The 26,393-nt window shown below is 38.3% G+C and overlaps 2 protein-coding genes across 6 annotated transcripts in view; one reads left to right on the plus strand and one right to left on the minus strand.

Annotated features, from left to right (window-relative positions):
- The first annotated feature begins 663 nt into the window (after nt 1-663).
- LOC115413431 (tubulin beta-4B chain) lies at nt 664-4,301 on the plus strand. Its single transcript, XM_030126273.1, has 7 exons — nt 664-812; nt 1,013-1,121; nt 1,716-1,826; nt 1,929-2,173; nt 2,362-2,684; nt 2,929-3,273; nt 3,382-4,301. The coding sequence occupies exons 1-7, from the start codon at nt 756-758 to the stop codon at nt 3,524-3,526; spliced, it is 1,335 nt and encodes a 444-aa protein (XP_029982133.1). The 5' UTR covers nt 664-755; the 3' UTR covers nt 3,527-4,301.
- A 4,073-nt stretch (nt 4,302-8,374) lies between these two features.
- LOC115413483 (zinc finger MYM-type protein 4) overlaps nt 8,375-26,393 on the minus strand; it is a 30,448-nt gene continuing 12,429 nt past the window's right edge. For 4 of the 5 annotated variants that reach the window (XM_030126353.1, XM_030126352.1, XM_030126351.1 and 1 more), the window contains 20 exons: nt 26,140-26,290; nt 24,716-24,831; nt 24,260-24,613; nt 23,678-23,828; nt 21,444-21,619; nt 21,176-21,353; nt 20,962-21,075; nt 20,409-20,452; nt 20,134-20,272; nt 15,666-15,811; nt 15,453-15,570; nt 15,108-15,290; nt 14,928-15,004; nt 14,546-14,675; nt 14,304-14,455; nt 12,685-12,799; nt 12,351-12,602; nt 12,162-12,273; nt 10,723-10,791; nt 8,375-9,715 (listed from right to left, as the gene is read on the minus strand). In XM_030126353.1, the coding sequence (XP_029982213.1) occupies nt 9,592-9,715; nt 10,723-10,791; nt 12,162-12,273; nt 12,351-12,602; nt 12,685-12,799; nt 14,304-14,455; nt 14,546-14,675; nt 14,928-15,004; nt 15,108-15,290; nt 15,453-15,570; nt 15,666-15,811; nt 20,134-20,272; nt 20,409-20,452; nt 20,962-21,075; nt 21,176-21,353; nt 21,444-21,619; nt 23,678-23,828; nt 24,260-24,613; nt 24,716-24,831; nt 26,140-26,290 (2,901 nt within the window). In that variant the 3' untranslated portion in view covers nt 8,375-9,591. The remainder of the gene's footprint in view (nt 9,716-10,722; nt 10,792-12,161; nt 12,274-12,350; nt 12,603-12,684; nt 12,800-14,303; nt 14,456-14,545; nt 14,676-14,927; nt 15,005-15,107; nt 15,291-15,452; nt 15,571-15,665; nt 15,812-20,133; nt 20,273-20,408; nt 20,453-20,961; nt 21,076-21,175; nt 21,354-21,443; nt 21,620-23,677; nt 23,829-24,259; nt 24,614-24,715; nt 24,832-26,139; nt 26,291-26,393) is intronic. The other variant, XM_030126354.1, reaches the window with a different exon arrangement.

A 26,393-nucleotide genomic window follows, 5' to 3' on the forward strand; every position in this document is an offset into this window, starting at 1 on the left:
ATACATTCATATTAAAACTGAATCAAAACCCACTGTACTATAACTTATGAATTGCTTGGCGGCTGCGGTTCATACGCTTGAGGCCCATCCACAAACCGGGCGGTTGGTGATTCGATTCCTGGCTCCTGTCCACATGTCAAAGTGTCCTTGAGCAAGACACCGAACCAGAAGTTGGTCCAATCGGCTGTAGAGTGACTGACAGATTGTAAAGCGCTTTTGGTACCGTCGAGATAGAAAAGCACTTCTACAGTCAATTTTAATTTGAAGCAAGTTAATGAAAATTTAAAGCTAATATAAGCTAAATTATTGTGAGAGAAAACAGTTTGTCACAGATGATCGGCCGATTTTAAGATGCTCATATTTGGGGAGTAAACGACAATAAAAGTATAAAAATATTTATTAGTTCTTTCCTGTTTTCTCGTCACAGACACATCGGAGTGCACACCCACAAGAACAAAAGCAGTTTGTAGATTGAACGTCTCTAGAGAAAACTTGTTGTGTTACATTCTGTTTTGTGTTACCAAGGAAACTTACTCCCAGTGCACTAGCCAATCATTACTCAGAACCGCGTTTTTCCAACCAACGAAATATCGAGTGTATTTTGACTGACATTTAGCTGGTCCAATCAGCTTCAGGGAGCATATGTAGTTGGCAGTGCTCCTACCTTCTCAGGTTAGTCCTTTGCTGGAGTTCTACACCGGTGACAACTTTGCCTCCTTTATTCGTTGTTAACAAGTCTTTTTTATTCGACCAAAATGAGGGAAATCGTCCACCTTCAGGCTGGCCAGTGTGGTAACCAAATTGGAGCCAAGGTTAGAATAAACTTTTAATGAAGTTACCTCAGTTTTAAAGTATGTAAATGTTAAATTTAGTTTGGGCGGGCTGCTGAAGTGGCTTAGTAGCCCAAAGCTAATGATAGCTCTGGCGTTCATCAACCGTTCAGCTTGCGTCACTACGGTAAGTCGTGCTACTCAGCCCGCTAATTGAAACACTGTCGTCTTTTATTTTATAGTTCTGGGAGGTGATAAGTGACGAACATGGCATCGACCCGTCCGGGACATACCATGGGGACAGTGACCTCCAGTTGGAGAGAATCAACGTCTATTACAACGAGGCAACAGGTGAACTTTTCTTTGCTAAAGCTTCCTAGCTCCAGTGCTACATTATCTTATTTCTGAGGGCGCGCAGGTAATTCAATACCAAAGGGACGGCTGGTTAGTACCCAAACCATCCTGCAGGGGGTCCTTGCTCCAATAGAAGTAACTAGAAGTCATTCTTGAGGGTAATGGGCTCTTCCTAGTTACAGTCGCCTTGTCTCTATGATACAAGAAATCAACAAAAACTATAGCTGTCGACCTCTGAAGGCGTTAACTTTAAGATTTACAACTTAATAGAAATGAATAAAAATGGTTGATTGTGTTTTCAACCCCAAAATTAAAGTGTTTCCTGTTTTCAGCACCGAAATATAAAAACAATCTTAACTTGGAATTTGATTTAAATAAAAAAAAAGAAGTAGGCGATGAAAATCACTTGATCTAATAAAGTTGCATTATTTTATAAATTATATTTTATTAATAAAGTACTCTGATTAATCAACAATTGTTTAATGTATATTTATTAAAGATCAAGAGAACAAAGTAGTTTATTTCTTAAAAGTTTGATATGCCTGGTTTTACACCTTAAAATAATTCCTGTACCTGTGTTTGCATCATTAGGTGGCAAGTATGTCCCTCGTGCAGTGCTGGTGGACTTGGAGCCAGGTACCATGGATTCAGTGAGATCTGGTCCCTTTGGTCAGGTCTTCAGACCAGACAACTTTGTCTTTGGTGAGAATAAAATCAATCATGTATATTACCTAGTGCAGTTAAAGATAAAACAATGGGATTAAGATTCAATTAACTGCTCATTTGTTTATTTGCATGTTACAGGCCAGAGTGGAGCTGGCAATAACTGGGCCAAAGGCCACTACACTGAGGGAGCTGAGCTGGTTGACTCAGTCCTGGATGTGGTGCGGAAGGAGGCAGAGAGCTGTGACTGCTTGCAGGGCTTCCAGCTCACACACTCTCTGGGTGGAGGCACAGGCTCTGGCATGGGCACACTGCTTATCAGCAAAATCCGAGAGGAGTATCCAGACCGCATCATGAACACTTTTAGTGTGGTGCCTTCACCCAAGGTTCACACAATATCTTAGTTTATTATAAACCAGTCAGAATATAGTGGGTCATTTCCCAAAATACTTAAAATAATGAAGTAATGTTTCTATTTGTTATATCCTCAGTTTTGTTGCTTATCATGTATTCCATTAATGTTGTTCCATCTTTCTTCTTTTGTCTCCTGTTTCTCTTAATTTGCCAACTCCAGGTGTCAGACACAGTGGTGGAGCCTTACAATGCCACCCTCTCTGTTCACCAGCTGGTTGAGAACACAGATGAGACCTACTGCATTGATAATGAGGCTCTGTATGACATCTGTTTCCGTACACTGAAACTCACCACCCCCACGTACGGAGACCTCAACCACCTTGTCTCAGCCACCATGAGTGGTGTAACTACCTGTCTGCGCTTCCCTGGCCAGCTCAATGCTGATTTGAGGAAATTGGCAGTGAACATGGTGCCATTTCCCAGGCTGCACTTCTTCATGCCTGGCTTTGCCCCCTTGACTAGCCGAGGCAGCCAGCAGTACAGGTAGAGCAGCAGGAAAATATATTTTTAGAGTCGTAGTAGAAATCATAATCACACCAAATCCACTCATGAGGCCAGTGAATATTCACACTTCTGTTTAGAAGTTATGGTTGTCTGAAGCAACTTTCTGTGTAAAGGGATTTCAGGTTTATATTAACTGATTGATTAAAAAGTGACCATGGTATGTCTTTTAGGATATTACTCTTATTTAAATAATTCCTTATTATACTGTCTTTGTTTTTTGAAGGGCATTGACAGTTCCAGAACTTACCCAGCAGATGTTTGATGCTAAGAATATGATGGCAGCTTGTGACCCACGTCATGGACGCTACCTCACAGTAGCAGCCATCTTCAGAGGCCGCATGTCCATGAAAGAGGTGGACGAGCAGATGCTGAACGTGCAGAACAAGAACAGCAGCTACTTCGTTGAATGGATTCCCAACAACGTCAAGACAGCTGTCTGTGACATCCCTCCCCGTGGCCTCAAGATGGCTGCCACCTTTATTGGCAACAGTACAGCTATTCAGGAGCTGTTCAAACGCATCTCAGAGCAGTTTACCGCTATGTTCCGCCGCAAGGCCTTCTTGCATTGGTAAGTGAAGAAAAAGGCGCGCTTGTTCCTCCTGTAGGGAGAAATCCTTTACGTGTGCAAACCTGCTCTTACCCAGGATTGATGCATGAATAACTTTCATTGTTGCAGGTACACTGGTGAGGGCATGGATGAGATGGAGTTTACAGAGGCTGAGAGTAACATGAATGACCTGGTGTCTGAGTACCAACAGTACCAGGACGCCACTGCTGAGGAGGAGGGCGAGTTTGAGGAGGAGGCTGAAGAGGACATGTGATCTTTTTTCTCGTACTATGCAACAGTTAAGGCTGGTTGAGGTGATTCAAACTGTTTCGTCAATATTTGGCTTGTATTGAGAAAGAGGAGTTACCACCCAGCCTTAACTGGATTGTAGACGATTTCACCAGCCTTGATTTTCAACGTTGTCTGTCCCGTTTTACTTGTCTTCGTCATTCTATGTTCTCTTCTTCACTTTTGAATATTAATGTTGTAATGTCTGTATTCTCCATACTGAGGGTATTACCCGACTTACCCCTTCTGAGTTACAAACATGTTACATTGAGCACTGTAAACATTCACATCAAAACGAAAACTTGGCACTTGAAACTTAATAAGAACTGTTGGTAACTGTACAAGTATTTAACAAAGGTTGCCCAGTTTGGAGTTCTGTACTGTATACATACTAGAGTTCAGAGACTAATTGGCTGATCAGTGGTGAGATGTTTATGTTTGGGGAAAAAACAGCATTAGGTGTTACCCTCTGTTCAGTCATGTTTTCTTCAAACTGCAGATTTCTAAAAACATTTTTAGTAAAGACAGTGTAAAACTGACCAGTTCAAGGCACACTTTGCTGAATTTGATACGGAATATTATTTTTTAAGACCTGAATGTATGTCACTTTTTCACTAAAGAACAAATTCTATGAAGTCTGAAAAACACAGAGGCTGTTATCATGAATGGTTTGCCACTGTGTTGTGCCAGTGTGCTTGTTCTGTCATGTTACTGAAATCAAACTGGATGCATTTTAATAAAGCTATCCTGAATTGGTGCTATACTGTGTGATTTAATGGCCTCGAGTCTGTCAAACCCAGTTTAATTATACCCTCTAATTTATTTAGGGAAATGCTCTTTACTTGACTTTATTTTCTGTATAATGTAATTCTCAAGCTCACTGACTTGTGTGGTAGCAAAGTATTCAGTAAACACAAATCTAACTCCAGTGTTAACTAAGGTCAAATGCAAACACTGCAGGGTGCGTTCTGTTTTCATGTCTGGAAAATCTACTTGATAAGCTCTGTGTCAGACCTTTTCATGCAAAATGAGAGAAGGAAGCTGCCAGTGAAGCTTCAATCCACTGGATCCACAGGACAGGCAACAATAAGATAAGACCAGCATCTTCCTCCATTGTATCAGCATGGACATATTTAACAGGATAAGTCATTTGACATCTAAACAACAGCCCATTCTGAGTGGCAAACAATGACTTTAATTATGCTCACATTTATTCACCGGTAACCATATAATACAATTTTAAGACACAGAAACATTTTCTGTAGTGTTATCTGTCAGCTGCAGTCTGAGGATAAAGATTTAGTCTGATATAACACTTCCTGTTCCTATTTCCTTTTTTCATATGGTTGTGGAAACAATAACAGTATTGTGTCATCTTTCCAAACGTGATAATCCATAACCCTTATCTGAAGTGCTAAAAGATAAAAGGGGAAAATGTGGTGCATGTCATGACCGAACTATAACATTACATCAAAAAAGACAACATCAGTTCAGAAAAGAATACAGCTAAAGACAAAAAAAAAAAACAAGAATATAGATGGAAGTAAATAAAAGAAAGCTTTAGATAATCTGGTGGCTTTAGTTATAAAATACTTACAGGCTCTAAAAACAACCAAGTCTTTGTATATAGATCTCTAAATATACACATAATTTAACACTTAATCTTGTTACCCTCCGCCAAGGAGGTTATGTTTTTGCTGGCGTTGGTTTGTCTGTCTGTCTGTCTGTCTGTCTGTCTGTCTGTCTGTCTGTCTGTCTGTCTGTCTGTCTGTGTGCATGATAACTCAAAAAGTTATGGACGGATTTGGATGAAAATTTCAGGAAATGTTGAAACTAGCACAAGGAACAAATGATTAAATGGTGATGGGGGGGGCACTGATCTGCCTTGGCGGAGGTCTGCACTCTCTGAGTGCTTTTGTAGTTATTTTTTGTTTTCTCTGTAAAAAGTTCATTTAGGGGTTTTTGAGGATTGCAAGCTATTTTACCAGGCACTGACACAGTACCAGAGTTTAGTGCATCTGTTTATTCTAAGATGTACAGTTCCATGACCATAGAAAGTCTGAAATGTGAATAGTTAATATACAAGCAACTAGAATCATGCAAAGGTAGTTAATGTTTTCCACAGTTTCAAACTGACTCTGTTTTCACATTCTGATCAGTCCTTTTGTCTTGGCTTAACTGATTTATTTGAAGATCATTGATATGGCCCAAATTATAAGCATCACCACTGTTTCTATAGAAGAATAATCAATGCAACAAATGCAATATGATCATCATCATTGTTTAAAAAATTGTGAAACCTTTATTCTACATCTGAAAATGCAAAAACGAGTATTTCATTACTTTTTCTCCTATGTAAACCACATTAGACCAAGTTCAGGCCAAAACTTGTTATACAGTACTTACACTGGTCAAATCTGGATTAGAATATCCCATAAAAGTTTCTGTATCACTGTTTTTGATATGTGAGGAGACATATCACTGCTTTACTCAAATGTAGACCACACCAGAGCAGGTCTAGATTGGTCTGTGTTGTTCGGTGGGACTCTTCCAGTTTTTATTCTGACTGGTTCAGTTCCAAAGCCTTCAGTAACTTTCCTTCCTTCCTGTAATTACCACTGGGTGGAGCTGTTTCCAAAGAGTGACATTGTCCCTGGTTCTCATTTTTGTATTCATTTAATTTCTTTTCGGTGCATGAGGATACAACTATCACATAAAACTAACTTCACTTTTTGTCTGTTTCTGTGACAGTGTACTTCAGTTTTGTGGTCTATCCTATATTATAAAAAGGAAGTGGACTCTGTCTGTGTGTCTCAAGCATCTCAAAAAATCCAGACAGAGCTGACAGCTGCAGTTTGGCATACTTATGTATTTTTGGTCAAGGAAGAGACTTGTGAAAACGGCAAGTTGATAGGACCAATACTCTGGGAGATATTAGTAATTTTGGAATACAATGGCCTCCCAAGTGAACAGCAACGTGAAAAAGTAAATTTGCACACATAATTTATCAAGTGGGCTCATTTTTTAGCTAAAGATCTATATTTTATGGTGCTGTTATTCTTTTTTAACTACTACTTGTAGAAAGTAAGTTACAACTGATTTTATCGTTTGTACTTTTTACACCATAGCCATAGCTCAAATCTGATGCTCAAATTATTTGTAAACAATATGAAAATTTATTCATTCTGTTGATTATATAGATGATTGTTAAGTTTCAAGTACTAGATTTTCATTATTTTGTGAATATTATTGATATTTATGAGTTTGAACATTTGTGAGTTGCTTCAAAGGCCTTGTCCATGTGTTACCACAAAAATACCAATTTTTAATTTTCAAGTTACTTTTAATTCAGGTATTTGAGTGAAACTTTCCAAAAGTAATGATCTTTTGATGCATTTTGGGTGATGCATACCCAAAGGGTCATCCACATGTTACCACACTCCCATGTCAATAAAATAGAGACTTTTCAGTATTTTACTCCAAAATTTATTTTCAGCATAGTCGAACATAATATCTAAAAGGTTTTGTCCTACTTCATATCAATTTGTCGAGAACTGCATGTTTTGAATGTTTGCGTAAAGCTTAAAAAATTGATGTCCGTTTCAAGTCCACGTGTTACCGAGCAGTAATTTGACATTTTTCACCTAAACTTTTATCTCCCCAAATTTTGTTATACATAATGTTAAAGTGCTTATAAATACCTACTCAAATATGTATAATACATCCATATAAGTTACTCTGCTTACATGACAGAGACTGTTGAACACCAAATGTGTCCACGTTACCGCTTAATCAGACCCATAAGAACTGTTAAAGTTGAAGCCTGCTGTATGCCTACTTTTTTGTCCAGCAATTTATTAAAACCTTATCTTCAAATGATCCTAGTAGTGTCATTAGTTTAAGACTTTAGAAAACTATTGCAGTGTTACAGAAGACATTATACAAAACTATACTTACATCACAGGAGAAATAGCCCTTATTAGAAGTAATCGACATAAAATCTATTCAAATTAAATGGGCATCCTCTTATAACTCATCAAAAATGAAACAGAGAAGCACTGATTTTAAAACCAAGTCTTTATAATTTGATGTTTCCAAACAGCACAAACTTCAGGTCCACTCTCAGTTGCATGTTTCATTTTGTCAATGATCTCTTTATAAATCCTTTAACTCACAACTGAGGAAAGAAAGGAATAAGATGAATTATTAATACTCAACATCAGTATAGCATTTTGTGCATGGAGATCAAAAAACACCTGACTGTCTTTGGGCCTTATGTTCCTAACCTTTACTTTGTCACTAAACAGGAACGTCAGACAGCAGTAAAACAGTTCATTGGCTGCAGTGTGTGACTGTGTGGAGTAAAGATAGCCGCCAACATTTATAAAACACTTCATGAAAATGACTTCCTGTGCATACTTTACTTTTACTGTGGACCACAGGAGAGATGATTGTGATTTCATTTTGCAGAGCTTGGACCAGACTAACTCATATATAGACTCTAACAGAGATGTAATTAAAAAAATAAACATGAACCAAAAGTAAAGTTGGCCTCAGTAACAAAATGTAACAGCAGAAACAACAAATAAAAGGAATTTTCCATGAACATATTTAAGTATGACTAAATGCACCAACCCCCTGACTCCCCACGCTAATATTTCCATTAAATATGTCTTAAAATACCAGAAATCTTAAAAGTTATTGCAGCAACTGATGTTTTACCTATGGAGATACAATCCACAACTGAGCCACCGTTGAGCTGTATCACTGCAGCTCTATGGGCTAAATATGTAGTGAATCACCAGAAAAATCAACATTAAGGTTGTTCTACTGCAGCTTACACTGTCATATACATCTTAGGCACAATATTATAAAACTATTTTTTTTTTGCAAGGGTGTATGGCCAGTGTAAGCCATATTGAGAATTATAATACAGGAAAATCTCAAAGAAAGTACGGTGCTAGAGGTGCTTTACTGAGGAACAATGTTTATAATGTGTCCATCTGGAAAATGGGGCTCAGTGTTAATGTTATTGTACAGCAGCATATATGTTTTGTACACTGTGTCTTTGACCTTCCGTCTGGATGGAACACTGGAGGGATTAAGAGTAAACCTTAAGTCATACAGAACGAAAAAGGATGAGAACATGTTTTTTTTTTAAGAATTAAGGCCAGACATATCACAATGATAAAAGAAAACAACAAAAATACATATGAAAGACACAAAATCAGCTACAGTAACTTAATAAAAATGAAACAAAAAAAGAGGACAGTCACTATGAGGCCATTGGTGGTACAGTCTACAGTCTAATACATGTGACTGTAGATTGTAATTCTTAAAAACTGCAAAGGGTTCGATGTTGAGTGTCACAGACGGGGGAACAGATGTTAAATACAGTCAAATAAATTCATGGAGGTGAAAAAAAAAAAATGTAAATGAAGGATGTCTTGTAGGTGCAGTCTGAAAGTAGTACCAGTATTGGCCTTGACATGTCAATACTAGTCACAGTTTAATGTAAAAGTGCTGATGTGAAAACCACAGAACGTCTGTACTGGTCCACAGATCTGACAGTGGCGAATCAACGTCAGCTAATTTACATCGGAACTGACTGTTGGATTCTTTGAGTCAGAATGAAGAGTTCACCCGACAGTCATGGTAGTGAATAAACCCCCCCACATGTGAAGAATGAACATGGGTGTGACGCCCACAAGCAAAACAAGCCTCCCTTTTCCATAAATGACAGTATCGCATGTTTGTAAACTCATTGTGAGTCTGATCGGTCATTGGCATCTGAGGTAACTAAACACAATCATCCCACGTTTTTTTAAACTGATCTCTTTGAGACAGTTTTGTTTCACCCTGTCTCTGTTACATCAGCTCCTACTGTCACAGCCACAGTCTCACATCACCAGTATGTTTAGTCACAGTCTTTAATTCACTGTGAACTCTTTAGTAGCGCAGAAGTTTTCTGTTGAGGAGATTGCCCAGAGGAGCTCCATGTTGTGGAGAAGTGCAGATCTGGATCGCTAAGCCACAGACGTCCTAGTTCCTTTAGGCTGAGGATGTTTTTTGCCCTGTTTCCTGTTTTTGATGAGCCTCTCTGACTGCCAGGATGCGAGTGAGCATGTTCTGCAAAGTGGTTCTCTCTAATGGTTCAGGCGTATACCAGTAAGGACTGTTGAGGAAAAGTAAACAGAGGCAAAAAATGTCACTGTTCTCATTATTAAAATGAAGACAGAACTTTATAGGTTGGCATTTTTCTATGTCTTGATTGTATTGATATTCCAAACTCTTGACAGCAGAAGGAAGTCGCGTACCAGAACACACTTAAAACTAACAAAAACCACATATGAATCAACACTATGTATCCAGTCTATGTCACACACTGAAAAAGTATAAAGTTCATTGTTTACACACATCTGCATTATGGTATAAACTGTTCTTCTTCTAACTAAACCTCATAGCTAGTTATTCTGACAGTCAATCAAAATAACACTGTCTTATATTCTTCATATGCTGTGTAAGCTAATAGTTTACATTATAGCTCTGTTAGCTTAGCTCTGTTGGTTTTTAGACAGAAAACAGCTTGTGTTGTCAAAAGTTGCACTAAAGACCTGTTTGGAATCATCCAGTCATCCAAGGTCAGAACTGTTGTAGTTTAGTCTGAACTGTAGATCAATAAATATGGAACTTTGCAAAGTTAATTACATCACATAATAACTTTATACCATCATAAGATTCATAATTAAAATATGTATAGAAGAAACACTGTGATTTCAGCATCATTTTAATTTACAGCTGTGTCTACTGGTTCCAGCTTTTATCACTTTGTCCCTTTCTTTGACTCTAAACGTTGTTTCTTAGCAGTTTTCAACTCATCCTGTCACTTTCTGATGCTTTGGTCAAAGGCCCCATAGTGTTATTTTTCCTCACCATGGGACAGCAGCAGAATGACTCACTACTCCCTCTAGTGGTCACATAAATCTTCAGAAGAATTGGTATGAATACTGTATATTCAGTGTATATCTCCACAACCCAATACATTGGCACCCTAGGCATTTTAGGACTCTATTCCAAACAATCTAATGATAATTTCGGGTCATTTTTTAAATATTTCAAAGTAGAAATACTACAAATAGCACCTTTAAGAAGTATAGAGGATGTATGTGGACTGACTCTTACCTCTGTGTGTTGACATTCTGTTCAGGCTGGAGGTAAAACATATCTGTTCTCTTCTTCACCGTCTCTGGACTGTTGGAGAACAACACAGAATATGAATTAAAATTTAAGTACACATTGGGGCTGTGCAATATGACAACATATATCATGTACATATATAAATAAAATGAAATGTCACTGAATGCTCTACTGTTAATGTCATGTCACAAATCACACATGTAGGATACTAAACAGAATTAACACATCAATGCTAGTGATAATACACATAAAAATAAATACATATGCAGTTATCCTACAGTCAGATTCTGTAAACCTCATTCATTTTCCAACGTGTCAAACGGAAGCCGTTACATGGCTCTGATCCACTGCGGTCACCTGAAGGTAGTGATTTTGCCTTGTTAAACTACTGTCTGAACTGGTTAGTTTGTTTGATTCCAAATTAACATGTTAAAACACCACAGTGACAGAGAAACACATGCTACACAATTGCTCATTTTTTCAGTTGTGGTTTAAGAGGTTCAGTCCCCCGTGGGAAAGACTGTATGACATCAAGAAAAAGTGGCGATAATATTTAAATATAGTGGAAATTTAAATGAATAATGACGTTTCAGGCTGACCTTCCTCTTGATTTCATTTAGATATGTATTACTTTGACGTTCAGTTCCACAGCTTTCTTTTAATGGCAGTGATGTTGGTAAGTTAACTGGCTATCAGCTTTACCCTGGTAGTGGTTAGCGCTTCCATTTCAGAAGAAGACTCCACGTTCACTTCTCTGTCGTTAGTTTAACTGTTCTATTTATTTTCAGTATTGTTGTGTTGCACTGATATTGTTTATTATTATTATTATTATTATTATTATTATTATTATTACTACATAAAGTTTATATATAGTGAGAGTTTTTCTTATTTTACTTTCCTTGCATTTTTTTCTTCTATTTCATCTTCTTATCTTATCTTTCTTTTATTTTGCGTTTATCTTATACTAGAGAGACAACAACTGCCGGAAAAGAATGCTTTGTATGTGTTTACGTACTTGGTGAATAAAGGTGATTCTGAAACTATGGTTCTTATATGAGCCTTTAAAAATCCACCGTCGACCTCTAATTTCTTTGACCATTATCACATTTTTAAAATTGTTTTCAAAAGTGTTTTCGATTCATCTTGGCTTTTTTATTTTAGACATTAACCTTTTATGTTGTGATGGTACATTTTCCACAGAAAATTTGTCCAAAGATTATAAATAAACAAAACAATCAAATATGAGGAAGAACTTTTGATTTGTCAAATATAGAATTCAAAATGTATAAAACGTGTTCATTTATGTAAACTATTCATTGTATTTACAGAAAATGTGTTGTAGTGTGATGTGTACCATTATTTGGTTTTGAGGATTTGCTCATGAATGTACCTGTAGTGTTCAAATGAAAATGTGCTGCTCTCACCATCTGGAGAGGTAGAACTCATACAGTCTGACCGGACAGTGCAGAGGGTTGATGTTATTTTCAAGCATCTCCAGGACTTCCTCTTCCTCTCTTTGCCTTTTCCTCGATCGCTCTAGAAGAAACAGCATGAACCACAAGATAAGTAATTCCCTTTCTCCTGACGTCTACGTTTTACCCTTCGACACCCACCTGTGTCCTCGAGGTTGGCCGTGCTGCTTCTCTGGAAGTGGAGGTAGTGGACTTTTCCAGCTCGGCTACAGGGTTTGGAGGACAGAGTGAAGTTGGAAAATGACAGGGTCTGGTGCTGCTGCAAAGTGGTGAAGTGAAAGTTCTTGGTGCAGAAGAAGAGCAGTGTGTTCAGCAGCACTATGGGTGAGTAGGCTCCCAACTGCTTACACTCCCACAGGTAGGACTCCTCCACACGAGAAGAAATGAGGGAACCTGGAGGAGGAGGGAAAACAGCTGAATGCTATTCAGTTCTTCTTATTTTCTGAATGAGCTCAGTAAATGTCAGTGATCATACCACTGGGCAGTGGTTTAGGTTTCCAGAGCTGCAGCATCCCAGTGATCTCAGAGGCGAAGTGACTGTAGAGCTGGTCAGTGAAGATGTTCTCAATCCGGCCTTTCATGAACAGATACTGTCAAAGGAGGGGATAGAGAAGAAAAAAACAGATGCAATACAAGGCAAAAAGAGGAAAGCAATAGAAGAAACAGAACTCTGAGGTATGCTGTTATAATGTACACTATATGGACAAAAGTATTTGAATTCAGTTTTTTTTTTTTCCTAACGGGTCTGGGATACAAAACAGTAATGAGAAGTGTCATAATATTGTTTTATATTGTGATAAATACCAGTGCATTGGTTAGTTTTGTTTAAGTTGTTATCTTTGCTCATAGGAAAATATAATAAACAGAAGGAAATACTGATGTTTATAAACTATATGAACAAAAATATAGGAACACATCATGACTACAGCTGTAAGACATCCTGTTGATGCTGATTTGAGATATAAACATCAATATTTCCTTCAAGTTTAATGGGAAAATTTTCTTTTTAAGTGAGATGTGAAGAAAGTAGATGGTTAGTTGTGGTAAAAAAAAAAAAAATTATGATTTACTGTCAGAGCACGAAAAATATTTTAGAAATTTATAGGTAGAACATTTAAAATCATAGTCATGGATCCAAAAAAAATGTTGAGAAATTAAGTAAAAACCACCTCTGCAGCATTTTGGAAGCAAAGATAACAATTTAAACAAAACTAACCAATGCAATGCAATGATATTTATCACAACATAAAACTATATTATGATATTTGTCTTTATTGTTTTTTTAGCCCAGACCCCTGTTAGAAAAGAAACACCTGAATTCAACATGTCCAAATACTTTTGTCCATATAGTGTACATGTGCATTTATCCATCCTAAGCATTTGTTAATGAAACCGCAGTTCTATCTGTAATTACACTTCTGTTGCCCAATAGCAGCACATCTACTCAAAAGTGGATTCCTACTAGTTAGATTGGCAATTCAAGAGAGTGAAAATAGAACTTTTACTAGTACAAACTGAAATTAAAGTTTCCTTCAGCTTTATAATAATCTAATCTTAACTTTAAGCATGTAAAATGAATAAAAAGGTAACATTATTGATGTTACACTTAAAATTACATTTGTATTACACTTGTAATATTGAACTTCTGCAGAAAAAAACAGCTATTATTTGGACATTAAAAATTATTTCCAAAGCTACATAATATCATTCTTCCTGGGAAAAGTTATGTCACTTGTGTTATTCTTGAGTACTGGAATTTTTAATTTCAGATATTCACAACTGCATATTTCATATTTATATTTAATATTGCGGATTTTTGTAATACAAAATAATTCTCATGTCTACGATTAAAATGTTGATACTCATTTAAAAGTGGGTAAAAATTAAACCCATTTCAGATATCGCTGTGATTCTGAACATCCCAATACACTGACTGACAAAAACAGATACTCAACTGACAATATAACTAGTAGATATATTAAGCTGTGTGGGTATTTCTGCACATCAAGATGCTGATGTGGACATTTTTACATTACATTAGTGAGAACTGAAATAAAAAATATACATTTGTTCTAGGAATCTGTCCATATTTACCTGCTGTATCCCCAAGCAGAGGTAGAAGATACTGTCTGGGCTGTAGGTCTCACCGCTGGGCCGTCGCACTTCTGTGATGAAGCGACACAAAGCAAAACTGAGCTCAGCAGAGTCACACTGAAGGATGTCCTCTTTAACGTCCAGTGGATTTGCTACAGAGGGAGGGAATATAAAACACAACTGTGAGAAAAAGAGGACAGAACAAACAGCAGAAAACTTGGAGCGCTGTACATGAGGCTCACCTTCTGGTGGCTGTTTGTTGAGCTGTTGCACCCAGTTTCTCCAGGCTTTGACCCCGTACAGATGATTCAGTTTGGAGGTGGGCGGGGTCACTGCTGCACTGCGCCCCACTGAACCGGTTCGCCTTCGACCCTGGTAAGACAGAAATGAGGAACTGTGGATACTGTCTGAATCTGTTTTTATAAATACATAGCACACAGAGGACAGGTGTAACATCCAGGTTATGGTTTGATAAAGTCTGTGGAACAGTGACTTCCACTTTGAGCAGCTGAAATCACCTACAGTACACGAATGCAGCATATTATAACAGTAAATATCAGTTGGAGGTCCACGTCAGTATGAGAATGTCAGTGACTCCTGATCAATCAGAGAGTGGGCTCAGACCTTTTTCCTGAGGGGGTAGCTCTCTCGGGGTCTCTTCACTCCTTGCTGTGGAGCAGATGGCGTCTGATCCAACGATTCTACAAACAAAACACCAGCAATCGAGAGACTGTTTGTTCTGCAAAGTAGGTTTTACAGTTCAGTCTTTGGAAAACAGTGAAGATGAATCTGAGGATATCTCACCAGATGGAAAATCACTCTCCAAGTCCATCATTGGAGAGGACGGAGGTTGAAGTTCAGCACTAGATGAAGGATCATCACTTGTCGTGGTGTTTTTCTCTGGCTGGGTGTTAAGCTCAGGTGACTCAGTCTCATCAGTTTTGTTGACTAAGTTACTGACTGTCTGTGAGTCCACTGTGCTTTGGTCTGTAGGAGACATCAGTCCAAACGAATCAGACTTTTTAAGAATTCTTTAAAAAGGAAACTTATGTTAATGCAGCACATTAGAGTCTGAGATGAAATAAAAGTTGTGGTGTTTTAAAAATGAAATTATCTAAGACTTAGAATATGATTAAAATAAATAAAAACCTGTACTGGAGACAGGCTGGTCTGTTAGTTTTTCCTCCTGTGGAGGTAATATATCTGACTGGACAGCAGCATCTTTCACTTCCTTCTTCTGTGGTGGAATGACGACAGGAACTGGAAGCTGGAGAAACGATGAACAGTGAATTGTAAATATTTCACCTGATGCAAAGGGAAGTTTGCCTTTTACTGTTTGAAATGTGAAGCAACAGAACGTACAGGAATGGGCATCGGCATGGGGGTGGGTGTGTGCTGGGTGTACATGTTCATAGGCACTGGAATGAAGACTGGAACCGGGACTGGTACCATTAAGAGCTTTACATTCTCCTCCTGTGTGGAACCAGGAAGCGAGGGCAGAGACAGACCTGGGCCATGAGGAAATGAGAAGAGATTATGGAGGAGGCCCTGGAAAAGGATAGGCATCACTACAAATTAACATAAGCACAAAGTATTTAAAAATTATAATGACACTGAGCTGAGGAACACAATTATAAAATATCTGTTTTTTCACTTTATATAATTTTTTTAAAAATGTATTTCTACTTGGAGTCCCTTCTGCAAACCTCAACAAACTACAGCTTTTGTCATACTGGTACAGTTTAAGATCTAAATAAATTACTAATATATTATTATTCATCTCAAAAAATTAAAACTAAGTGCATAATGATATGGATTCTCATTAACTCACCTCCATTTGTCATGAATGATTTAAGCCACAAAAAATAAAATGTTACATGTAAGCATCAAATGCTTTTCTAAATCCATAATGTATATTGCACCAAGAAAGATTTTAAGATTTAACTTCATAGTTGTATCTTCATCCTTCAACTCTTGTTGACTTATCCTGTATTTTTAAACTTTAACCTCAAACTGATGAGACTGTTTTCTGTTGAATTTCTACACAACCTTTAAAACATCATTTGCTGTTTAATATGTAAGCATATACAGGATGAAGAGCAAAAAGTCAAATGACCCACACACATATGCTTAACTGGCTTAAATTGGATATATTTCTTATTTTCCAAAGGTTACACTGTCACTATCTGTTGATCAACACATTTATTATAAAGTAAACACTTGTAAACTTCCTTCCTTTGCATCTTTACAAAATTATTACCATCTGTTGCATCTATTTCCACATTTATCAGTAATAAAATCAATCATTTATTACTGGACTAATGGCAAACCTGGCTGCGACACAGCTAATAAAATCATAGGAAAAAAATCTCCAGCAAATAAAGGTTTTCTCTCAAAGTAAGTTTATTGACATATTTGTTTTGCATTGAACAAAACCTCTTTTGAAATAGACAGTACTTTCAAAGAACTGGGACATTAAAATATCAATTCACAATCTGACCAAAGTCAGCTTCATCATAACAAAAACAAAAAACACACACTTGCAATAAGTAAGGATGACATACAGTACACAGAATAGATGTTAAAATAAGTAAACTTCAGAAACCACACAAGGCTCAGCTGACCTGCACATGGACAAACAGGAGTCCGCCTCGGTTCACCAATGAACTGCATCACTAGCAATGTTCAGGTAGTAATTTTTGCTTCATTTTAACATGACATATTAAACAGAACATGAAAATGTCGCATAATGTACAAATAAATTAGGTGAACAAAGTTACAGTGGACTTCAAGTGACTGCAGATTGTAGTGTGGTTTATTCATTTCTGTTCATGACAGACTGGAAGCCTCTTTACCATACAAATCTGTAAATGAGTTTTTTCAGCCACTGGTCCTTATGCCAGTTACATTCTGAATGAAACCTCCTATTACAACTCTCTTCAAGTCCTCCACTCTTTGTGTAGTAGTCTGTTTCACCAGGTTTCTGTCTTTCACTAAAACATTACTTTGATGTGATTTGCTCCTGATAAACTACCTTCGTCATTTTTTTCTCTTACTCCCTTTTGGATTACAAACCAATACAGTCCAACAGATCCCCCCTAAATCCAACTGGATATTAATAAATCTTCCACCATGGTGCTCTACCTAAATAGTTACAGCTTTGCCTCTCTAAACTGAATAAAAATAGTATAGGAGCCACTGTTAACAAAAGAATCGAATGAAAGGAAGAACCAGATAATACTTTCTCAGTCCTCGCTCAAAATCCAGCCCTTAAAATGTGCATTTTTCATTTGCATTTTGGCAATAAACACCTTTATTTTGGAGTGTGGGTTTCCCTGCATCTTGCAAGCAGCTAGGCACAAGTGTCCTTAATATATGCAAGTATCAGGTTGCAGACTGAATGACAGCTGTTACATCTAATAAGAAATTCCACCCTCATATGGAATCACGCGATGGAATTAGAAGACAATGAAGCAAATGTAACAGATTCTATGCACTGAAGAAAAGATACATTACTGGGTTTTATGACATATTACAACCATGATTAGAACCTGTTTTAATGAAATGAGGTAAATCATGTTACAGTACTGTGCAGGTTTTGATCCACTTATTTATTCCAGCCTAGTTAACACTGTTTACTTAAAATACAAACACAAAGGAAAGGCCAATCCTGGGTGGATAATAAATACTGCAACCTATAGTGTGTAATAAAAATGTCATACACCCTCATAAATGCTTTATTTCACTGTACTGCCATTCAGGTTGACACATTCGTGAAACTGATATTGGTCCATTCCTCAGTTTCCATTATGAGACAAACATAAATAACAACAACTGAGGTCTCTAGTAGTGTATGTCTGAACACAACCAGCTGGGCCTGTTGTGTTTACTCTGTCCAGGGAGAGGCCGGAAGATACTTCTCATGTCAGCAGCTCAGGAGGCTGTGGAGAGAAAAACTCGGGTGACAAACTCGACCCTCTTAAGACGTCAGTAGAAATGTCTTCCAAAAAAAACCAAAACAAAAACATTTTCAGAAATCATGTGATATTCAAGTACTCCACATTTCACACACACACACTGTATCTGTGAGCAGGTTTATTGGTTTAACTCAGAAGGCTCACCTGGCATTTCCAGTTCAGGAGCGGTTTTGTAGATCAGTCTTGTGTGGTAGAGTTCGAAGCAGGGCACAGGGCAGAGGCTGGGCTCTCCTGAACACGTTTTACAGTAATACGACGTCTTTCCTCTCGATGCCCCGCAGTCCGCCACCTCAGAGTGCTCCGCCTCCTCTCCCTCCCTGATTTTCTCTTCATGTGATTTTACACCCTCCACCTCGTCTGTTTTCTTGTCTTCCTCCTCCTCCCCTGTCTTCTGCTTCTTCCTCTCCGCCTCCTTCTCCTCCTCCTCCTCCTTCTCCTCCTCCGTCTTCTGCTTCTTCCTCTCCTCCATTTTTTCCTCTGCCCTTTTCCGCTTATATTGTGAACACACTTTGCAGTCAGAGTCAGTGTCCCTCTTGCCCAGAAAATGGCGTCCACTTAGGCGTGCGGGCACACCTTTGCACGGCTGAGTATCTTCCTGAGGTTTTGGCGATGCCGCTGGAGAAGTGGATGCTTCAGCAGATGACCGGGGGGGTTGCAGTGGATTATCGAGCAGAGCTGGTGCAATTGTTGAAACAGCTAGTTGTGAGCAACGTATCAGCAATTGAATGTATGAGTGAGTAAATAAATACAGATATGGTGTGGAAGGCTGTGACAATTTAGAACAAAACAGACTAAATCTAACCTGCAATAGCCTGCTTAAACTAAAGAAGATGACCAAATCTTTTTTTAGAGAGTTGGTCTTTGGCTATAGATCAGGACCAAAGATCAGGTTGATTACTAAAATAACAATAATCCCACCTTTTAAAGATTTTTGTCTGTATTTTGTTTTTAAAAACATCTCAATACTGAACCCATCTATCAGTTTATTCCTATTAAGGATTAAGAAAATACAAAATTATGCAAAGCAAAAATATGCATTCAGTGAAATGTTGTTTTGCTGTGATGTGAAATCTCATTTTTCAGTTCTAAATTATCTACCTGATTACCTTTTCCATGAGGTGTGTACTGTGCAGTGTCTGAAGAACACAAAGTCTTTCTATACACTATTTTAATAAAGCATTAGTACTGTAAAAGACAAAGCAAAATCCATGGGGGTTCAAAATCTACTTAACATCCACTAGCTATTTGTTGGATAATTTATCTACTCCACTGTGCTACTGGTAATAATACATATCAATATATCAACTATTTATGGTGGAAATCCCTGAATGCTAAAAAGCTGTGCTAATGTCTAGGATTAAATATCTTTTTTCTTTTCAACACATTCCAGGAAGGACTGGAGTCTGAATGACTTCAGTGTGTTTTAAAATAATCAATAAGAGTACTCTACGCAAAGTATACAAAGAGGACCATAGAAAAATAATCTCCACTAGGACAAGATCAATATACTGTAATGCTGACAGTGAACGTGTGAACAGAAAAGTAACCTGTATTCAGACACTTGATATATGAAGATTATGTGACCCATTTTGCTGGTAGAATGTCAGGGTTTCTCCAAGTTTCAGCCAGTTTATTTGAAAACCTTTGAAAGACCTTTATGAAAGTAATCTACAACAACTTCCTTTCTACACTTTGGTGATGTCTCTGTTGTCAATGTAACTCTTTATACCCATGTTCCTATTGTTAAATCATATTCTGGAGTTTTTAAGAACTTAAATTCCAATTAGGATTAGAATTTTATGGACCTGTAGAAACCCTGAGTGTGAGCCCTGTTCTGTTGCTGTTGTAGTTACCTGCTGAGTCCGTGGAAGGTACAGGCAGCTGGCACATGATTTCTTGGTCCATGTTGAAGGGCCGACATAGGACTGACTTGTTCTTCATTTGACGTCGGCGCGATGCAGGCACACGCATGGCATCGGTTTGGGTGCTGGCCTGGACACATCAAAACATTAGAGAAAAAAGTTGATCTAATTCTCAAAACAAGAACAAACATATTCAATTCATAGTACAAACTCTGAATTGTAGCATTCTATTCAGTGGTCGTGCACACAGTACTGAATATACATACATGGTCGAGGTTCTTGCCGTCTGCATTGGATGTTGGAAGTGCTCCTACACAACAGGAAACAAAATGTAGCATCATTTAGTCCCGCTCTTAAAACACTGAACAAGCAACATGACAAGCACACAGTGAGACCACCTGGAAACATTTTGTGGTTCAACAGCAAAGTACTGCATAAAGGTATCATAGATTTAAAATGCGAGATTTTCTGACTTTTGCAGACGACCTTACATTAGGTTGTAAGTATTTTTAAATCAGACACTAGTTCCTTAATTTACAAATGCATATTTAAGGACTAGAATTAATAAAAAATCAAAATTTTACAGACAAAGTAAATAATCAAGTCGTCCGTCTGAGGTGTTGTGGGCATGACCTATTTTGGAGAGATATGGGAGACACTGGGCTAATAATGTTGGGCTTTTCCAAGGAGATAAAAGGAGGTAAATGGGAACAGAAGCATGTGCTCTGTTTACTTCTGCTGGTGCACCAAGATATGTGACTCTTAAATGCAGAAATAGATGTTGAAAAGAACCTCCTTAGGCTTTAACTATGAACTAACCAGTCAGAGCAGTATGTGCTGAGACATTGGGCTGAGTGGCCGAGCCATTAGCCAACGAGACTACATCAGCTATGATGGGATTCATCTTTGAGGGTTGGTGGGGCTGGGAAGGAGCTGAAAGAAAAAAGAAAGAGTGTCTCACACGTTTTAACAAATCTTTTTCACTATTTTTTTCTTTCACAGTCAACTGACATGACAGCACAACATCATTTACCATACGGTGTTGGCGGTTCCGAACAAGTGCCGTTGCTGGTGGAGTGTTGGCTCGCCTCGAAATGCATGTAGCAGTACTGCAGGAGGCAGGGCAGGTTGCAGAAGTTACGGACGGAGCCCAAACACTGCAACTTTTCAGTCATGTAGCCCTGTTTCCTGCAACTGTCACAACGACCCATCTGAACAGGGGAAAAAAAAAGATTTACTGATCAAGGAGCTGATTTCAGGACAACACAATATGCAGTTCAACAGGACAACTGTCTTCTTACCCCATAGTAGAGAACTGTATACTGGGACATGCAGTGGGGTTTACAGAACTCCTCCATCTTGCCTCCATAGTGGCTGTGCAGCATCTTGGTGCAGATGCTGGAGCAGTAGCTGCACGGACGCCACGTGCACTCCTTACTCTGAGAGGTTGCATCGTGTTTGAAGAGTTGTTTACAGTCTGAAACACACAGTGGGTGGGTGTTATTCAGATTAAGTCAGGAAAAGTACAGTATGACAGATTCAAACAAGTGTTGCAGCAGTAGAAAAACATTTCACAGTATGATATGTTACATAACAAGTACTGTCACTCCCCAAGTAAAAGAACACATGAAAATAAAAAGATGGCCTGCTCAAAGTTTTTCATACCAAGTGAGTTGGGGATAAACAGCCATACTGTCAAACTGGACAGAGTCCTGTAAATGGCAAAACCTGCTCATGAACAGACAAAGCTTCTGGTTGAGCATGGAGCACCTTTGTGAATGTGACCTGGAAACAAATCCTTCCAAAGGTTACCTTGGTTTGAAAAATCTATCAAACTAGATTTTGGGACAGTAATTCGTAAGGAATTAGACCATAATATCCTCATTTGAGGGCAAAGAACATAAGACATAACACTGACAGTGGAAAAAATGCCAAATCATATTTAAAGATATTTTAAGGGTTAAAAGTATTCATTAGTAGACTTCCTTCCAGACTTCTAAGGCTTTTGAATGAGATTTTCAAAAAATAAAATAAATAAAATGAAATAAACAACTGACCAACGAAATAATGTCTTTCTCTGCATCATTTTGAGATTTTAATCCATGCTTTTATCTAGCCTGGCCAGCCATCTGGTTTTCTCAATGTATTCAATACTGAGAAAACAGTCTGGAATTGGGCCAGCTGCTGTGAAATATGCACAACCTATTCTATACCGAACCAATCACAAGACTGGGGGGGCGGGTGTTTCGCAATGCTTCATATGCACCGACTTCTTTATGTCGTGAGTCAAAGTCAGTTCCAAGTCTGCAAATTTCTTTACCACTGTTGTCGGTTGTTTACTTGATTCAAAAATAAGGACTGAATCACAGATTACACCCTGTATTCTTAAGTTTCTCTGACAAAAGCGTCACGTCCATCTTATCTGTGATTGGTTTACTTGGCACCTGTTAGTCCCACCTTCATATGTGGATTCAAGCCCTGCAATTCCACACGTATTTCTCATTGAGAAAGACAGATGACTGGCCAGGCTAGCTTTTATCACAACTCGCTTAGACTACTGCAATGCACTTTATGTTGGGCTTAGTCAGATGTCACTTGCTCGACTGCAACTGGTTCAAAATGCTGCTACTCGACATTTAACTGGAGCCAAAAAACAAGATCCTATTACCCCCAATTTTAGCAGCAATTCATTGGTTCCCGGTTTGTTTCCAATTTGATTTTCAATTTTTTAAATTTGTTTTTAAATGCCTCAATGGCCTTGCCCCGCAGTATCTGTCCAACCTGCTCCAGCCGCACACACCTTCCCGCTATCTCAGATCGACAGATCAGTTACGATTAATCCTTCCCAAAGACAAAGAGGAAGCCAAGAGGCAACAGGGCTTTCAGTTGCTGCCTCCAAACTGTGGAATGCACTACCTCTGCACATCAGGCAGGCTGACTCAATTTCTGTTTTTAAATCCTCTCTTGAAACATGCTTTTTCTCTTTGGCTTTTAACTCAGTTTGAAAGGTTGGCTTTTATTGTTTTAATGTATAATTACTTTTATTGTTTTTCTTAACTATTTCATGTGTTTTGTCGATATGTCAGTGTACAGCACTTTGGCCAACTGTGTTGTTTTGAAACTGCTTTATGAATAAAGTTGAGATGAGTTGAGGACTCTCAGGCTGCACGTCCTTACTTTAACACTCACAGTTTTATAAAGCTCCAGTTTTCCTCCTTATTATCAGTGTTTTAGCTTGTTCCAAAAATTTGCAAATAAAAAAAAAAAAATGTCATTAAGCATGCATTAACAAGTTTCAACCATAAAATATGATGTTTTGTACATCCTCCATTTGTATTTTGGACACCCAAAAAAACCCACAAGGGTTTGACGCCATCTTGTTTTTATACTGATTAGTATATTGTGCTTTTTGCTGCCACTAGATGGCACAAAAAATGTATCTCACAGAGGACAGCAGGTCTGAGGAAAATTGAATGAAAAAAAATACAGAAATAAAAGCTTTCTCTTTATAAAATCACAGGGTCTCAGAACTCACTCTCACTGCAGAAGGACAGGTCTCGCTGATTGTAGCTGATGATCTCAAAGAGCACTTTCTCCTGTTTGCAGGACTCACATGTTGCCAGGATATTCTTCTGAGTTTTGTAGTGCTCACCACATGTATTGCTGCAGAACATAGAGATACGACCCTGCAGACAGGAGAAGAATTATTTTATCATTAGGACTGTGAAACTTTGTTTACAGAGGTAGGTTGATAGACATCAGCTCAAAGGCAATACATGTTTCAACATAATACCAATGATCCAATACATGAAGTATTCACCAGCAAAAAGCGATACATTTCATCCATATTACAGTGAAGTGTAAGTCAGCAAAATATGATTCAACAGAAATCCAAGGTGATACAGTTTGATAGTTTTCAGCTTAGTGAAGCAGAGACAGAAGTTTGATTGGATTTCAACCAAACTGTAAATGAACGAACTTTGCATGTGTTTTTTCAGCACATGGAGCAAGCGTCTCAATTATGTATTTTCTTTTTGACTTCTAAAAACCAAACTGTCTTTTCCCAAGCTTTTTGTAGTACAATAGGTTAAGTCAAACCAGTGCTGATACTCCTCACCTGGTGACTCAACAGCTGTGGCTTGCTGCTGAACTGTCTGCAGCACTGATGGCAGGTCACTTTGGAGGCATCACCGGACCTTAGGTCGACTGGATACGGGTGCTGACTGGTGGGTGTTCTGGCCTGACCCTGCCCTGGTGCAGAGGGCGAGGATATGGCTGAGTAAGGAGGAGCCAGCGGCGGCACTGAGGTATGACTGGGATGATGGCCACGGTAAGGGACAGAAGACGTGTAGTCCTGAGGGACTGAGCTGCCTCCAGCAGAGGGTCCCGGTCTGGAGGCATCTCTAACAGAGGGGTCTCTTTGAGAGGAAGTGCCATTTGTCAGGTCTGGCTGCGAGGCATGACCAGACTTCTGTAACAACAAGAAGGAAAATAATAATATGGTTAAAATTACAAGACCCACTCACATCAAGATCCATGATCAAGCTTTATTCAATGTTAAAAATGGTTGTACCCTATAAATAGAAACACAGTCGAAAGAGCAGAAATTCCGGATGGTGCCATCCACCATTGCCAGGTGATATTGAGGAACAGCTGTTGTCTTGCACAAGCTGCAAGGGAAAGGAGTGTCTACAAGAAAAAGATTTTTAAAAAAAGGTCAACATGGGAAATTTTTAAAAAACCTTACACTAAACTGGACAATGCTTATAATCCTTTACAGTAACCCTACAAAAGATTTTACATAAATAAAAAAATATCCAAAGGAAATTTTGGTAAGGACAGCTCTTGATTAAAGTCAAGCTTTTTGACATTTTGATAATCACCAGAGTCAAACCTCAGATGTTGGAAAATGATGTAGAAATAACAATGAAATGACATTTGTGTTAGTTTCATTCAGTCGATTTATACAAATAAATGGACACCATTAACAAAATTACGTAGCCTGGGAAGGGAAAAATGAAGAAAAAAATAAGAAGTGCATAAAAACACATAAGTTTTTGCATTATGACGCAATCATATTTGCTCTGTCTTGCTTGAGGTCCATACATAGTACGTTGGGATCCAGTTCAGATCTGTCTCCATCAGTCGCTTCTTCAGTTACAAATCCATCCGTAAACCTCGAGGGTGGTCTTGTAACTTGGGATGACTAGATTTTCCAACACAAGATCTAGTCCATTATCTGATCCATTACGCGCTCTGTTTCTCCACTCCCTCAGTCTGCTGTCTGCGTCCCCAGTCACAGAAAGGCTTATTTTCCGGCTTCTAGGATGGGTGGCCTGAAATTTTTTGCAATGAATTGACAATGCTCATAAAGCACAATGTCTCAGGTTTCAGAAACTGTTGGAATTTTTTCTGATCGGACAAATAATGGAAGAGTTACAGTCATCTGAACTACACATGCATAGGGCACAGGGCAGGGAGGTGTCAGACCTGACGTGGTTGGATCCAGACTGAATCCCAAAGCAAAAACTATTGTGTTATAATGCAATAGTTTTTATTTTTCTATTCATGTCCCTTCCCAGGCTCCGTAAAAAATAAATACTGTTAGCTAACATAATTATGTGTATTACACGTGGTTGGCATACACAAATTCAATTAAACTCTTAATTCATTTGATTATGTATTAGGATTAAGTGGCCAAAATAATACCTATAGTTAAATGAATCACCGTGGCAGGTATACATTCAGCAAAGATTATCTATACACAAATCTACTGAGGACTTGGTAGATTTATCACCCTCTCATATCGTGTATTTGTTAGGTATGAAGATGTTGAGGGACAGTGGCTGGTAACGTTTCAAGTATTTTATTCATTGTGTACATTTCACTAATGCTCCCTGATGGGACTCATACAATACAGCTGATAGATATTTAAAAAACATGGGAATAAAGCCCTAAAACAGAAACCTTGGCGTGTGTATTTGTGTGTTGTGTTACCGCTGAGTGTGTGTCGGGGCGGTCGGCTCTGCTCCACACAAACAGGTGAACAGTAAAGCTGAATTTTTCCCTTCTGGTCTCGTTCCAGGATAGTGGAGGACACTACAGCCACTTTGTGACAGAAGGCGCACTCCGCTGTTTTCCTGCAGGACTGTGTGATTTATAGAGGTTTACATTCAGTAACGTACTGCTCATTAGTGGCTTAAAAAACATTACAGTGCTGAAGTTCATGATGCTGTAAGAATGAGATTAAA

This window comes from Sphaeramia orbicularis, chromosome 22 (assembly GCF_902148855.1).
Source record: "Sphaeramia orbicularis chromosome 22, fSphaOr1.1, whole genome shotgun sequence".
In the NCBI taxonomy this organism is placed as follows: domain Eukaryota; kingdom Metazoa; phylum Chordata; class Actinopteri; order Kurtiformes; family Apogonidae; genus Sphaeramia; species Sphaeramia orbicularis.

Excerpts from the sequence above, each read along its gene's own strand:
- LOC115413431 (XM_030126273.1), top strand. The coding sequence starts at position 756 with ATGAGGGAAATCGTCCACCTTCAGGCTGGCCAGTGTGGTAACCAAATT. Across the intron at positions 813-1,012 it reads GTAACCAAATTGGAGCCAAG|TTCTGGGAGGTGATAAGTGA; the intron begins GTTAGAATAAAC and ends TTTATTTTATAG. Across the intron at positions 1,122-1,715 it reads CTATTACAACGAGGCAACAG|GTGGCAAGTATGTCCCTCGT; the intron begins GTGAACTTTTCT and ends TTGCATCATTAG.